Source organism: Dendronephthya gigantea, unplaced genomic scaffold (genome assembly GCF_004324835.1).
Source record: "Dendronephthya gigantea isolate DGI-Jeju-01 unplaced genomic scaffold, DenGig_1.0 000043F, whole genome shotgun sequence".
NCBI classification, from domain to species: Eukaryota; Metazoa; Cnidaria; class Anthozoa; order Malacalcyonacea; family Nephtheidae; genus Dendronephthya; species Dendronephthya gigantea.
Window position 1 is genome coordinate 1070788 of NW_021163053.1, and position 17214 is coordinate 1088001.

General features: G+C 35.7%; 2 protein-coding genes across 2 annotated transcripts; one reads left to right on the forward strand and one right to left on the reverse strand.

Annotated features, from left to right (window-relative positions):
* Positions 1-133: 133 nt before the first annotated feature.
* Positions 134-2569, reverse strand: LOC114527114 (CTD small phosphatase-like protein 3). The gene has a single exon (XM_028548723.1). The coding sequence runs from the start codon at positions 2177-2179 to the stop codon at positions 896-898; it is 1284 nt and encodes a 427-aa protein (XP_028404524.1). The 5' UTR covers positions 2180-2569; the 3' UTR covers positions 134-895.
* Positions 2496-13849, forward strand: LOC114527113 (band 4.1-like protein 5). The gene is made up of 20 exons (XM_028548722.1): positions 2496-2565; positions 3819-3957; positions 5561-5665; positions 6158-6200; positions 6424-6502; positions 7026-7070; positions 7711-7763; positions 7985-8058; positions 8276-8322; positions 8842-8929; positions 9428-9522; positions 9670-9733; positions 9913-10010; positions 10422-10493; positions 10577-10645; positions 10817-10854; positions 10986-11333; positions 11663-12095; positions 12531-12564; positions 12740-13849. Exons 1-20 carry the CDS (start codon positions 2504-2506, stop codon positions 12785-12787), a joined length of 2034 nt encoding a protein of 677 aa, XP_028404523.1. The 5' UTR covers positions 2496-2503; the 3' UTR covers positions 12788-13849.
* Positions 13850-17214: the final 3365 nt, after the last annotated feature.

Sequence of the window (17214 nt, forward strand, 5' to 3'; positions counted from 1 at the left end):
TAAGTATAAATATTTCACAACAATAAAAAGTAATTATTTTCCTATCGAAAGATTGATTGGGTGAGCCACCCAGTAAAAGAAGAGCCACCTTAAATTGGTTCAGAATGAAGAATGGCCTTTTGATGTACGAACAGCAGTCAGCATTCATAGAAATCGAATATGTGATAAGATCAGGCAGATTGTTCAATGCTATTTGTCAAATAGGGCAAATATCATGCTGTAACCATTAGGATTTTTTTTGTCTTCATGTGCCATAAACACATTTGACATGAAGAATGGCCGTTTTCCTGTTATTTATAAAATCATATTTAAGTGATTGGTCTGTGCATGGATGAATAGGGCAAGGAAGAAGTGGTTTAGAAAACCAGAAATGATACAGCAATCTTTGTGGTTCTAAATTTCAAAACTTGTTGGATACAGGACAAACAGAACTATGTATATTCCATTCCTAAAAATGAGTGACACTTCTGTTGATAATTTCGGTTATTTATTCCTTTAAATGCATTTAAGGATTATATAAACTAACATTGTTAGTGACTTTAAAAACTCCATTAAAATATCGTTATTACTTTTAAATTATATCTAGTACGTTTGTTAATATGTGACATGGCGATTATCAACTTTTTATGGAAATATAATATGGCGGGAATAACATGCTGTTTTTAACAGGTGGACAACTTTTCTATTTTACATAGAGCCACCAAACTTGACTAACATACGAACATATATTTTGTTAAGAACGGCGGTTTCCCTGAACTAATGTCAAGATCTGTATCAATATAATAAAAACAAGTGCTTGCATCAGTGCAAAGCACTTTCATATTCATTGCTTCCGTGAACTGTTTGTAAATTTTGGCGCCAGTTTTAGCTACATAAACATTGTCTTTTTCTCACCTCATGCTATGCCCACGGGAAGTAACTCATGCATCCTAAAACGATCACGAATAGCAGGCCGTACGTCGCTTCCTTGTTCCACTAAATGATTCAAAAACGGCAACAAATCTAGTAATTCCCTGTCTGAATGATCGGCAAACCAACTTTCAATCGGAATGCCGTTGAACAACTGATAAGCGAAAGCTTGCGGTGAATTGTCCACAATCATTGTCTTCGTCAAATCTCTGCCCAAAATAGTCAAATCCTTAATGTAATTGCCGTGTACACACAAGCAGTGCTCACGAAATAATCGATGCCGAAAAATCTTTTTCTTCGGGTCCAAAATGTTAATCAATTTATCAGCGTAAACCCGTTTCGATGCGGTGAAAAGAATGACTTCGAATGATTCGGCGACTTCCTCGAGAAATTGTTGCAGATGTGGTCTCGTACGTACAAATACTTGATATGAAATATTTTGATAAAGTACAGGGAAGGTTAGGGCTGCATCTTCAAGCCTATTTAGACTACAATGCACTAACGTTTCGTCAAGGTCCAAGACCAATGTGTACTCCGGTGTACTACGTGTTCTCAAAGGCAACACTGGCGTTGAATGAGAACGAATTGCATCAGTGAGAGGTGGTAAATGTCGCAAGAAGTAATATGGATCATTGTCAGGCCATTCTCCGGTTTCCAAGTGATTTGAATCGATCTCTTCGATGTTGGCATTTTCATCCTTCATTCCCGCTTGCCCGCCATTAACTTCACAGTCATCGTTTGTTGACTCACATGAGCAAACAGAGTTATAATTTGAGTTCAATTTCCCTCCATTTATTGATGGCAATTCAACAAGTTCGCCACTACTAGATGTAGCGGTCTTTAGTTCACCGTTTTTGCCGAATAGTGTCAGGACGGGCGAGAAGAGTGTCCCGAGGATGGAGGTACGTGGTTTTGTAGTTTCGGCGGTTTTACTGTCTTCGGGATAGGCGCCAACGTTAGTATCATTGTCATTTTCAAATTTATCACTATTAGTGTTGCACTTGATTTTCCTTGGTCGGTTTATACGAGGCGATGAAGAAATCATGCAATCGTTGTTCACATCAGTACTCTTTCGTCGCCTCTTTGCTGCTGGAAGAGGACTCTTGCTTTCCTTAGACGGTGTATTCGACCACAAAAAAGTTTTGATAGACGAAAGAAGCCCGGTTTGCTCCTGCACATCGTTGTCTTCCTCGTATTTTCCGCTAGAAACATCGCCGTTTGCTTCGAAACTGTCGCGTTTTCGCTTCAGTGATGATATTACAACAGACATATTCAGTATCTAAATTAACCTAAACATGTTTACGATATTATTGTGTATAGAATTGTATAAAATTCCCAGAGCGATGCTGAAGCGTAGTAACTCAACATAAATCCATAACTTAGACAGTAGGCGGTGAAATTTAACACTCCATCACACATTGAAATTGAATATTTAATTTTTACACATTCGACTGCAACATATGACAACTTGCTGTGATGCGCGTGCTGCACGCGCGATCACCCACGCGCCTCGCGCCTTGATCGCGTTAACTGTGATTGTACGTGGATATTTAATTACGATATCAATCTCTTTTCTTTACAACAGTATACAGAAATGAAAGTTTCAAACACGATTAATAGTCCATCCAATACTTCGACAATTGCAACCGACAACGAGTAAGTTTTCGACCATATTGTTTAAGGCCATAACAGCTAAGAATCTGAAACGTACAGAAACCAAAAAAATTCCAGGTTGTGGGAACATCTCAAGGGGCCGGTTGTACGCACGCTGTATAACGCTATCTACCGGATAATGATTTTTTTTAACTTAGCTGTAGTAATGTAGCAATCCGTACTGCAGTCTTTTATTAATCCTGCACAACGCTTTACTTGAAACTGAGCTTTTTTATTTTTTGTGAATCCTGCACAACGCTTCATCTGAGCTTTTTTGTGCTCCACAAGCCCCGTTTACACTACAGTCAATTTATTGATGCGGCACTGCTAAAATACTAATACGGGTCGGTATTTCAATCGTGCTGTACCAAGAAATTGAATGTAGTGTAAACGGGGCTTCAATTTCATTACTATAAACGTATTGTAGAAATGGGGGTTTGGGGTGAGCTGGGGTTTTGGTTCTTCAATCTCAACTGGGGGCAACATGGAGGGGCCCCTCTCAGTCCATATGTTGAATGAGGCCCCGGCTAGAATGAATATGGGATACTACAATGGCAACTTTTCTGTACCGTAGATCTTCCATATACCATGGTCAATGTGATATATAGCCAGTCCAGTTAAACTGATGAGAGAAAACTGGACTGCAAAATTATTAAAGCGGCCTTCAAAATTTGGTTTTTGAACAATCAAGGTTTACACATATCGATAGTTGTAATTTATAACTGTCGCGAGAGAGCCCCTATCCGCTCATGACACTGCATGACACCAGAGGCGGTATTATATTTTTCTTTTCTCTTCCCAACCATACCAAAGATTCATTCTATTCTTTCAATTGTTTTATCTAACCCGTCATACAGTACTCTAAGCAAGTCGAAAACATCTTTTATTTTGCTCAATACAATTGAGCACTTAGTCTGAATAGTTACTTATAGTGCCGAAAAAATCTGCGCATGTTATGCTTATTATGCGCCTGCGTAACACGTCCGATAAATTATAATAATTAGAAATCAGAATTTAGAATGCAAAAAAATGCAAAAATGATCATAAAAATATTTTGTGATTGCACATAGTTAGAGTTAGAACTAGACGGCTCGGGCTCAGCTTACATGTGTTTTTATTTTAGAGCTTTCATATCTTAGATATCTCGACTTTTCGAAGCCAATTTAACAACAGATTTTAACCTTTTACTTCAGAATACAGAGTAATAAACGAATACTTTCTTTATTAATTATTATGTCTTTAATCCGACGTTTAAGTCGAAGGTTCAGCCGCCGTGGAACTAGTCGGCCGACAAGAAGACTACAGGATTACTCTGATGGAAAGAGTCAGGATAAAGATAGCATTGCTTGTAAAGTCAATTTGTTGGATGGGAACGTTTTATCATTTAATTTAGATGTAAGTTTTAAAAGAAAATATTTGTTAAAATGTAGATAAACGCAAGACAAGTGAATTGTTTCTGTAATCTGTTTGTCTACATGGGAGTATATTTGCTATGGTCCGACGACATTCCAAGAAAATTTTGCATGCTGTTTAGTAATTTAGCCTCCTTTTAAATTGAAATGCTTTTCAGAATCTGTTTTTAAAAGCTGTGGCAGAATATGCCTCTGAATTGCCCGTTATTTTATCAAAACTATCCAACTAAAAAGTTTCCCGACGCAATATCTGGTTTAAGATAGCGTACACCAAAATATTTCAGTATTTCGAAAGTGTTATATTTGTTTTAGGTCTCACTAGAAAATAGGGCTCATGTATCTTTACAAATTCTAGTCTGTATGACCGTATGCCTGTTTTACTGTAATGGGCTTGAGTTAACTAAATTCCTGTTGCAGGCATAAAGTAAACGAAAACAAGCCAATATAGTAAATGCTTGTGTCTCGATCAACATGTAACATAATTCCCAGGTCAACATTGATTAAAAACATTTCACTCGTCGCCTTATAAAACATGATTATGAACGAAAATGGAATATTGAGTAATGATAATATTTTTGTTTGTACAATGTTTGCGTTAGTCAGTACTTGGTATGAGAAGACTGAAGGCATCTGCTTGAAATTAGAAATTATTGTAGGATAAAAATTACATTGACTCAAACTACTGTTAGGCTAATAGAAATTTTGGTCAATCCCATAACATGACCATGGGTGGTTCAAATTTATCCCTGTGGAAAGGTTAGGCATAGATTGGTTAAACGTTTTCAAGATGTGAAATTGAGTTCAATTATTATTTTTGTGAAGAAATAACAAAGAGGTCTTAACCTCCCACCTCTAAAGGAAACTACGACTTACCCATTTTCGTTTGTTTATGTGCCTCACCAAGGTTGCACTTATTATTCATTTTTAGTTGTGATATCTTACAAAGAATTCTTTTACAAGCTACTTGTATGACATTGTGCATTTGTAATTATTACCTTCCTGCAAATTTTCTGACCTTAAAATATCAATGGATTTCAAATATATCTTGAAAAAGTGTTTAACCCCTGACTACCAGTTGAGAAGAACTATATTAAAGTTAAGAATAGTGGGTAGTTGAGTACAGTACTGTTTAGGGTTATTATCTGGTCACACACGTTTTTTCAGGCTTTATATTTTGCATGTAACAAAATAGAATAGTATTATCACATGTGTGACCAGAGAATCACCCTTTAGCCTACTTCCACAAGGCACAGGGGCACTCACGAATAATTTTAGATTTTTTATTCCATTTACTTGAGCATACAACATGGCTAGTTACTAGTGTTATGAAAGTGTTCATCATTGCATTTCTCACATGCAGCCATACTCTTGTTTTCCACTTCTTAAATTTATATTTACCTGACAAACAACAGCAATCTGTATCAAAATCTCTTAAATCTCCCAATTGTCAGTTGATTGAGAAGCTCTGGATATTGTGTTAGGATTTTTATCAACTTTCCCTGGGAATGAATATTTGAGAAATCTGAACAATTTATTTATCCAAGTCTTATTTGATAACTTCTAAAGAAATATTTATGTATTTTAAGAAAAAATCAATTGGGGAAGAGCTAATCAGCCTGGTGAACAAAAACCTGGATCTAATTGAGAAAGAATACTTTGGACTGCAATTTACTGATTCTCTGAAAGTCTCGGTAAGTGTTTGTTTTAATTTGGTTAAATTTATATATATTTAGTAAAAGCATAAGCAAAATGACATATTCCAAATGCTGCATTCCTATTAGTTATGCTACTTTTTGTATTGTTGTGCTTCAGGGTGGAATTTGCAGGGAAATGGTTCACTAACAAAATATTTGAATATCTTCTTTTGAATTTTGACAGAATAAATAAATTAATTCAGCTTGACTGTTCTCGTTTCAAAAGAAAATATACAAATAAAGTGGAGGAAATCCAGCCTTATTCAGTGCTTCAGTGTGAAATCACAGTAACTGGATGGAAGCTCCACTGTCTTTTGAAATAATTCATTGTTGCTACATCCTCCTTAACTCCTCCAAATGTTTCATGTAATCATTTTGAAAAACTCTGCTAGTAGTTTGGTCTACTTGGAACATCATTGTGTTTAACATACAACCTGTCAGTTGGATGAGTGTTAATTTTGTTTAATGCAATTTATTTAAACTTTGCAGCATTGGTTAGATCCATTAAAAAGGATTAAAAAACAAATGCGAGGTATTGTGTACATGCATGGAAACATGTCTTGTATTTCTTCACTAAAGTATAACATTCTATGATAACCAGTTGCAAAACATCCGCAGTTCATTTCAGTGTCTGGTAATTTTCTGCGAGACCAATTGTCATATTCTTGTAGCCCAATAGCTGCATTTCTAAAATCGTAGTTTCAATGTGAATTCTGTGATCATCCTATTGAATTGAAGTGCCATTTATATTTTAGGACATGCGCCTTATACATTCAACTTCCGTGTTAAGTTCTATGCTGCAGAACCTCATGGGTTAAGTGAGGAACTAACAAGGTGTGTAACTACATAATATCAAAAAACGTGTAATTATGTTTTTATTGAATAAGCCATTATATAATATACTATATAATAAGATAAGTTCCAGTATAACCAGGGAGCAGCGTGGCAGCGTCTTCAAACAACTTAGCATCAAATGTGGTATAACAACTGCCTAAAATAGACAAAACACTTCTCGACGTTTCGACCTGAGGGCCTTCGTCAGGGGAGTTTACTATACTAACTCCCCTGACGAAGGCCCTCAGGTCGAAACGTAGAGAAGTGTTTTGTCTATTTAAGGCAGTTGTTATACCACAGTTGATGCTAAGTTGTATAAGATAAGGCCTAGGTTATGGGTACGTGGAATTTTGGTCGATCGCGTTGACCAATTCAAACGATAGATAATGAGATGATAATGAGGTTTATTATCACATTATCTATTGTTTGAATTGCATTTGAAGACTTGGGCATACTAAAGAATTAAACGAATCATTCTGACATTCGTTGTGCGTTATTTTACACCGTTTCTCTCCAATTGTAGATATCATTTCTTTTTACAACTAAAGCAAGATATTTTGGCAAAAAGGTATATTGAACATATAGTCGCATGAACATCATCTAACGTATGAATAAAATACTAAATAGTGACATATTTCTGACGTAACTGGTATCACGCGTGTTTCTGTATTGTATGTAATGTGTCAGCTACGTACAGTAATGGTTATATTACGGTTGCTTTGTTTTTTGTGTCCTTTCAAAGACACACTCGTCAATCCTCACGTCAATATATATTGTCATTACTGTCATTTTATTAATTCCAGCCCCTAGCTCAGGTTGTTATAGTATTTTGCTAAGTACATTGTCAGCAGAAACTTGTGTTGAGTATTTGGTGCACTTTGCTACCTGTACAGTATGACTTGTACTCTATTAATTTCAAAGTTACATACAAAAGCTTTGTGAACACCGGCGTCGTTTTCGACCGTTTTCAAAATCGTTTTTGTCTATTTTATTGCTTGAACGCCCTGTCCACATATAGTTTCAACTTCTATTGTAAATTGACAGTGTTTGAAACCGTTTTGGCGTGAAAACGAATATGAAAACGCTTGAAAACGTCACCGTGTGCACATAGCCAAAGTCATGCACTTGCTTCTAAGTTTTCCGTACTTTGTCTTTTGTACTCTATTTTTTTGTTCATTTTTTAAATACTTTTGATGTTCGAATTAAAGGTTAAATGTTCCTTTAAAGAAATTGGTGGAATTGGCAGCATACAGCTTACAATGTAAGCAATAACTTCTGTATAAAGCTCTTGAGCAACTTGCGTGTATAAGCTACTTAGTGTTATAGCTGTAATAATCTTATTTTTTATAAAAAGATCGAGTTTGTTGACGCAAAATGCGATGTATTTGATGTGTTACAGCACTAGAGCAATGATGATAATGGTATTGTAGCTATAATATTACCAATAATATCTGAGATTATTTGAATTTTTCTAAAATATAGCGGAGCTTGGCGATTTTGATCCGGAATTACACGAACATGATTACATCAGTGACTTCAAATTCATACCAGACCAGGTACTGTTAGTTGCAAAAATAATTTGTCGAAAATTGTTAGAAATTCATATGTAAGTACATGTAATATAACGTACATATGGCGAGTTGCTCTGTGATCACGTAGTTGAGTCGTGTGTGTGAATATGTGGTTGCAATATTGATTTGTAGGACTGAATATATATGTCGTTGCAAGTCTTAAATGGGCGATCGATCTTATTTTTTTTCTTTTTGAAAATAGACGACTGAACTGGAAAAAGAGATACATCGAAAACATCGGCAATACGCGTACGTAATTTCATATTGTCACGTATTAACTAATTTAACACCCAATTGCATGAAAACGTGCAGACAGCTGTATGATCATGCAGCTATTAAAGCAAATGATATGCACTAATGAGGTGCACCAATTGTCATTCGGTTATTCACATATTTACGCAGAGTTAGATAAGCTTTTACTACGAGACGTCTCCAAAAAATGCAAGAAATCTTTTTTGGAATTTCCCAAAATGTCTTCTTTGTTCTCCAAGCACAAAAGATTTTAGTTTCCTGGAAATTTTGATCTTCTAATTATATTCCATTATGTTATGTACTTTTCCGGTTAAGTGGATGCATAATTAATATTCACGTATCCATTTGAGCGCTCTGGTTTGTTGTAGTTATAATGCATGCTCCTTAATGTTCCCAGGGAAATAAGTTTTCGAGCTTCAATATTTAAGTGGATATCTGGAAATTTGGAGATTGCGTTTTTTTAAGTTTTAAATCTAGTTTTCTTATGTTGACCTGTTGTTATACCTGTAATTTCAGTGGACTGAATCCAGCAGATTGTGAAGTTGCCTTTTTGAAGATTATAAAAACTATTGAATCCTATGGCATGCATCAGTATGACGTAATGGTGAGTGCTTTTAGCGAGCTTTTAAATTCCCACAGAACAATCCAGTGAATTACGTAGTCAATATACAGTATATGTTCAATTTTTATGACCATAAAAGGCTCGTGTGTTTACAATGCTTTATATAAGACGTACAGTGCTTTATATATGTACGACCGTCGATTATATATGTAGCTACATCCCCCAGATATTTACGTGACTACGGTATTGCTTACAGGGGAAAAGTTACTGATCAAATACCACGCAACGCACCTTTTTGTCATCATTTGCATACATAATGCTACATAACAATAAAAGCTATCTACATACAGCCTTATTAGTCACATTATATGTAATTTTTGCTGAGATCAAACTAACACACAGCCAAACGCCAATCTAATATTTGTTGGAATTCCACATATCGTGTGACCTCCAAGGCTCCCTTTCCTCGGGAAGAAAGGGAGGAAGTATAAGCGTTAAGACTATACAAAATAAAATATTTCTTTGAAAAACCTTCTATAGGGAGACAAAAACCGTGTCAAATACAAAATTGGTCTTTCGCACAAAGGAATTATCGTTATTCAGGATGATAATCAAGTTGCCGCCACACATGCTTGGTGAGACAAAAAATATTCCTTTTAATGCACGCTCTTTTGAAGTAGATTTTTGAAGTCTTCTGCGCTTGAAAATGAATATGAAACTAGTTTTTTTGTAGGATACCAATTAAATTGACCAATTACATGTATTTTCGAATTATTTTATAGGCCCAGGATAACGAGTTTGTCTTTTAAAAGAAATCGTTTTAATATCGTCGTTGAGAAAGCAGAGGTTAGTAACAAATAACGTCCTAATTTTTCACCATATCTTGTGGTTAATTCAAACATTAATGTCCCATTGTGCACTTTGTAAAATAGAAATTTTACAAAGAATTAAAGGGTTGTTGATTATTGTCTCTGCTGTCGATGTAATATGTAACTGTAACTTAATCGCTACGTTTTTCTATTCAGCTTCCATCAGTACACGAACCATTTTCCTTCACGTTGTCTTCTGCAAAGGCCAGCAAACAAATGTGGAAAGCGGCTGTGGAGAACCATTCTTTCTTCCGGTAAGCCTATATAGCAGGAAGGCATAACAGGCATGGCATAATATTATGCTTCCGCTCTATAAATTTGGTTTATATACAAAAAAAACTGCGGGTACACAGGTACTACCCATGAGGAAGGTTTACTATGAATGAGGTTTGTGAGGAAGGTTCAAAGTTGAACACTCTAATTAATCACATGCATGTACCGAAAAAAAAAACAATATGACATTACGCTGGCTGACACTTGACTCAGTAAGACTGTAACGTGAAATCGTTTTGAGGAAGGTTTTCCAAACTTTGAGGAAAGTTGAACTTTTGCCACTCTGGTATATAAAAATGTTATGTTGAAAGGTGTAAAAAGTAAAACGATCCTGCTAATATTGTAGTAAAAACCATTATTATATTTTACCATTATTTTCATTTTTGTTGCAGTTTGGTAAAAACCGGTGAGAGGCCAGTATCTACTGCAAGTTTCTTCCGAAGAGGATCCAAGTTTAGATTCAGGTATTACGTTTTTGTAGTTTTTTCTATTTTTGCTCAGAAAACATCGGGGAGTGAATTAACTTATATTACGTTTGAAAATGTAGTGGACGAACCCAACATCAGGTCAATTCCGAGGCAAAGAAAAGTGCAAGAAAACAGATGAGGATTGAGAGGTGAAAAATTGCATCAGAATTGTGCGAAAGAATTTCCATGTTTGTACATTCAACTCAGTAGTTTATTACCCTTTGCATGCCTGAGCTATATCACAAATCCTCAAAGGAATTCTCACTTTAGAACTGACCAATGTTTGATTCGTTCAAATTTTCCTACTTTATTTTGTGCAGAACACAAAGCGAAAGGTACTCAAAACGATCAACTGTAGGTAAGCCAAAATATAGTTTTTGAATAGATATTTGTATTAGGTAAATGATGAGAATGAAACGATATAAAAATAAGAGCAATTCTGCATGGTTGGATATAGTGATCTTTTGTACTGACTCGTATTCTGCTTAGGATATATCCGAGTTGGTTCCAAAGTTTGGGCCAAGGCATTAAACGGAGATTATTATAAAGGCGTTGTGACCGGGTTGGGCGAGAAGGTTCACATCAAGTTCAACAATGAAGACACAATTGCTCACGAAAGAGATGCAGATGATTGTGTTGTGTTTGACATGGATCCTAATCCTGAGGATATTCAAATTAATACGAGAGTTATTGCTCATTGGTCGTCCATCTCTGCTTACCTCTCTGGTAATGTCATCAAGATCGAGGGACAGAAGTATTATGTCCATTATGACGATGGAGATAAAGGATGGAATTCCATCAGGCAGTTACGGATATTAAAACCACCGACTTACTTTGGTATGTTTTTAATGATATATCTCTACCTATCATCGTGGTTTGTAAAAAACTGAAGATCTTGTGATTTAATCAGATTTAGCGGTGATGCATAACCACAAAAATTTCATTTATCTTACTACTCCATGCAAAAATAAAGAAATTTGAGTGGTGCTATTTTGGAGTTAAATCAACATATGTACATCGCTATAGTACATACATCGCGATGTTTTAAACAACAGTTGTCTTTTCAGTATCTGACTTCTATCTAGTTTGACTATATTAGTAAAGACATGGAGGGTCTCGGATTTGCAAAAGATCAAGTAGTTTTAATTCATGCTTCTTTATATTAGGTCCAGGTGCGAAATTACGAAATAAAGTAAAAAAAGTCGAGTCATTCAAGGAGACCAGTATGATGGCTCGTCCAATGACTGTCGAAAAACCGCTGAAAGCCAAGGAACGCAGACTATTAGAAAAGAACAGTGAATCGAGACCTCCTTCCCATGCCCCTCCTCCTCCACCAAACAGCGGAAACCATAATGGCAACTACAGCGAGGAGCGAAAGATCGCCAGCATCAAGAACACTGATGTTGATGATAAACCACGTAATGACAGTGGACCACGGCATCACTCTGCCTCAGCAGCAGAGAGACGGACAGCACTCGATAAACTTTTGAACTCGTCAGATGTTGCTACCGATGTTGATACTGGGCGACCTGTGGTGATTCGTGATGAAGAACGATATAGAAATAAACATGCAACTGCCCCTCCTATACGCAACCAAAGGTATTGTTAAAGTAGCTGTTTATAGTTTTGAAACTACTTTCATTCCCTTTTAGCACTATGTTTTACCATTTCTTTGTGTATAATCCCAATAGATAGTCTGTTACAAATACCGGATTAGATTACAATGTAATCCTGCGTTTTATTTCTATACAGAACCAATAAATTACTTCACCATGAAAGTGAAATATAGGAGAGGCTATAGGGTATCCCAGAATCAGGATATCCTACATACTGCGATAACTTAGTATGGAAGTTAAGATTTCTAGTCAATCGCATGTTAGTGAATCGCTGATGCTAATGACTGAGATGTTTAGATATTTAAAGTGTGGTAACATACAAACAAGCCTTTTTCTAAGCTAACGGAAAATACTGTCTACAGTGTTCGACCTAGATAACTATGAATAAAAGTGTGATATGGTAAAACCTATTTTTCAGACCTTCGGACAAGATTTCAGTATCAAGTGATCAGGTTTGACGATTTTATATATTAACAAAGTAGATTCTTTGTGAATAACTAATAATATAGTAGTTTATAATATATAACAATTAAAAGCATAATTTAAATTTTAAATTATTCGACGGTAACTTATGAAGCCTACTAAATTTTTAAATTTATCAAATTCATGGAATTATGTCTTTTTTAGCGAGACTACTATTCTTCTAAACAAGTTCCTCCTATGACAGAACTCTAATGACATTCACCTGGCTTTCGTGGAAAAATCATAAATCTATATATATTTCATATAATTGAAACATATGGCATCTATAGTGGTTTATATTAGATGCATAATTTTATATATATATAGGTAGGGAAAATAATATTAGACCACTTCGTCGAGTTCGCTATATACATATTAATATATATAATGTAACTCCATTTAGCTTGTGACTTTGTTCATGTGAGTTAATGTTCTCGTTCAACATTGCGCCGGATCAACAGGGCGTGGTTTCGGTTTATAGGCCTGTTCATAAAACATGTTTTGTTAAAACCTTTAATTTATAAGACCTGTTCATATGAGCCGGAATAGAACGGCAGTGCCGGGACGTCGCTGCACATATTATATCATCACTATGATTGTAAAGTTGCATTCATATGGAACTGGGCCAGCCCAGCTCTGCCGAGATATCCCGCCTGAGCGAAGCGAGATCTCGTCCTTACGAGTAATAAGATATAAGACGATGCTTAGTGAAGTATTATATGGCTATCTTGGGTTTTATAATCTAAACGTGACCAAGATTTTAAGTTTTAGATATGGTAACAAAATGACATTCTACATCCTGTTGCGATATTTGTAACATAGCTACCGGATGTAATTAGTATTAAAATAATTTCGTAGTATTTTAGTGTATAGATATATGAATGCATGACGGGAAACACCAACTGGAAACACCGTTTCTCAAAATCCATAATATGCCTGGGGTATGGGGATATTCATGGGGATATTCATGGGGATATTCATGGGGATATGGAGATATGCATGGGAATATTCATGGGGATATTCATGGGGATATGCCCAAACTGTTTTCATTCTATATCTAGAGTATGGAAATAACATTTTTTATTGATATCATATTTCAATACCATTTTCAACCAGCATTCATACTATTCCATGCATAAAATGGATTTTGAAAATTTTCCAGTTAACTTTAAAATATATTTTATACCTTATGTTAATGTAAGGCATTTGCAATATATAGTCATGCAATACAATAACCCAAATAGATAGTATAGGCTTTATATGACATCACCACGTATGCAGAAATAAAAAACTTCACTTCATCGTTTTTATTTTTTTGATTTGATTTTATACTATTCAGTTATGACTCAGAATGCTGCGCAGCAAAATCCGGGGTTATTAAACAACAGGAAATGTCCCCAGCCCGTTTTGCACGTAACCTCGTTCCCAGGGTCTTTACTCGTGGGCGGGGACGAAAACCCGAGGTACGAGGTTGTTTTGAACGCATCGGAGATCGGGTTAAACCACATTAACTTTGGGATTTTCCTGCTTTCATAGTTTAACAAGCTTATAAAGGTCGACCATGATCTCGCAGTATTTTAATACTAAAATTCTTCGAATTACAGCTTTTGTAAAACTGAGATTAAGAACAATAATTATTTATAGATGATATGCATGTTACCTGTAACATTTAACGTCGCAAAGCCTGGTTTTCAGTTGTCGTAATTCATCCTATGGCCATGATGTATACGCGTATACAGTAAAGCACTATAGTAGTTTACGTTCGTTACATGACACAATATTCAATTGACAATAACCTTAAAAAAAGCGCATTTAGTTTTGAAATCGTCATCAGAACGTCATTCTGAAGGTCATGTTTTTTGGCGGCGATTTCGTGTGTTTTTTTTAATGGTATATCCTCGTTGACACCGTTGAAATTTTTTTCATTAAAAATGACAGAATCTTCTTAATTTTTTAGCGTGCATGATTGAAGTCTAAATATTATTAAATATTATTTCAATTCAAGGTTAAACTACGAAGCATCAAACGTGTTTATATATCGACAAGGGGTAGAGACAGAATTCATTCAATTTGTTGTTTCGATTCGGTCGTGATAACAAAGGCATATTTTCCATTGTTATGAGTATTATCTTATCAACTGTGTCATCATGTGTGTCAAGCAAATATCGATTACGCGTTCATGCTTTATTTTTCCCGACTGCATGCGTGGCCTTGATTGGTCTTTGTAACTGTATATTTGCTGATCCAAGGTCATGCATGTGCCCACGTGACTCGTAAACCGCTGGCGCTGCATGCAGTAAAGTGATGAATGTGTGGTATATTTTCAAGAAAGACCTTCCGGCCCGGACGAGATTGTTCAGTAAGAATCTGTATTAGCAAATTCACACCTGGAGCGTTGTAAGACGCAAGTAATTATAGAATATAGTGAAAACTTGCCGAAATAAAATATCCTTTTGTATTGGGAAGGTTCAGAAAGTAAAGGTTGTATATAAAACATATGACGAGGTATACCTTTTCAAACGTCTTGCTTCTCATGCATGTGCTAAGCACATGATCTCGACTGCATCATCTATTGTTTTTTATGCGTTCGGCATAAGACAGTCTACGGCACTTGTCGAGGTTGCTTTCCTGCGACGTTCATATACGGGAAATTGAATATTTTTTTTATCAAAATTTCGACTGATTTAGTAATTTTAGTTTAGTCTGAAAAAAAACTCGATAATTCCTTTAATGGAATAAAATTCTCGAATTATACAAAACCTTGATAAAGAAACATCACTGAAATGATGAAATATTTTTGTATAACAAAGATAAAGAAAATGCAATAGATTATACAAGGCGTGAATGTGAGCCAGCTTATACTTGTCCAAGGATTGTATTTATACAAATAACCACCGGAAAATTCATTTCAACACGCCGGGTCATCTTGCACCTAGTGCATGTAAACGCAATTTTTTTCCTCTGAAGTCACAGAGAACGTTTCGCTGCGTGAAATTGTGCATGTATAAAAGGTAGTTTTTTAAAGAAATTTCTTTGAATTCAATGCTTACTTTTCCTTTGCAAAAGTTTCGCATTTAAAATGAATTTAATAAATGATTACTTTGACTGTGAAGGAACTCTGTAAGACTTGTTTCAAACATCAATATTGGATGAGCTAAATCGAGTCATATGCCAAATGTGGTCTTTATGTAATATATATTTAGGTCATTGCGTAAGAAACAATTTGCTTTATCACACCCATGCAGTGCTGCTTACATCAGCATGAATTTATATGTCGCGATTATGATATGAAGTTAATTGAAAATGATTTGGGCTATAGCAATGCCAATAAATCTGATGCTACTGAAATTAACCATTCCTTTTTATTTTCAACATGCACGAAGGTTTATAAGAATATCAATTTCCGAAAGTCAGCCATGATGTCACGCTAGACGGTTTGTTATCCCCTATTCATCCACGGTATTTCACAAATCACAACTGGCGAAACAATGCAATGCATGTGTGCAATAAATAATAAGGCATTACAGCTATCAACCATGCACTGTCATTCAATGTATTTAATGGCATATGTGTAATACGCGGCGAATAAAACGGGTCTCATACATCCGTGATTTCGTTGAAAATTATATTGGTGCAAACCAACGCAACCTTGAGAGCTTTTGTGGCACGGCAAATGGTATATACTAACTTCAAACTGTGCCTCAAACAAAGGCAAAACCATTAGAAGATTTCTCTAAAAACCAAAAACCGACTGTACAAAATCAACCACCCACATTTGGGCAAAAATCGAAAAACCGATCTAAAATTTGGCAAAAACCGGAAAATGCCAATATGTCCTCACATTCAACTCGACTGTGAACAATGAATATAGCTAAGATTGTCTGCTATATAAATACACGTAAATAATAGGTTTATAAGACGAGACAACGTAATTTCAGGTTGATTTTCATATAAACTAACAGGATGAATGATGCATGGACCGCACTCAAATTCCTCCGGCTCCGGTTCATGTGTTCACATGGTGAAAATGAATAACAATTTGACCGGTTCTACGTGTTCACACGAGAAAACCGGACGAATTCGAGCACGTACCATCGTACCCTCCCGTGTGAACGTAATCTAATTGTATAGTAGTTTAACATAATATTTTAACATGACAATCAGTTACCATGATATTCAGTTTACTGAAAACTATAGATCAGTGGAAGTCCAAGTACCTCAGTGATAAGGAGGCGCAGGGTATTATAATTTCCATGAACGCATGCGGCGTGCATATAAGCTGAAAGAAATTGCTTTAATAAACCCGCCTTCCAGTTACGTGATACGTGCACTGGTGTGTATGAAAAACAGGAAAACAGTTGTAACGAGGTCAGACGTTCTTGGCATAAAACAAACTCCCAAACCTACTTTCCATTTTGTCGTTATTGTCGTGAACAAGTCCGATTTTCACCAATGAGAAATAGTCCGGGTGTAGATTTGTCTTTATTTCTGTATTCAAATCAGTAATAGTTAGTTAACTGTATGTATACACGTAGAAACATGCAGTGACATCAGCCACCTTGACACGTTCACAACACTCGCGATTAAATGGAAAGCAGGCGTTAGAATTTACACTCCGTTGTTCTACTGATCTTTATGAA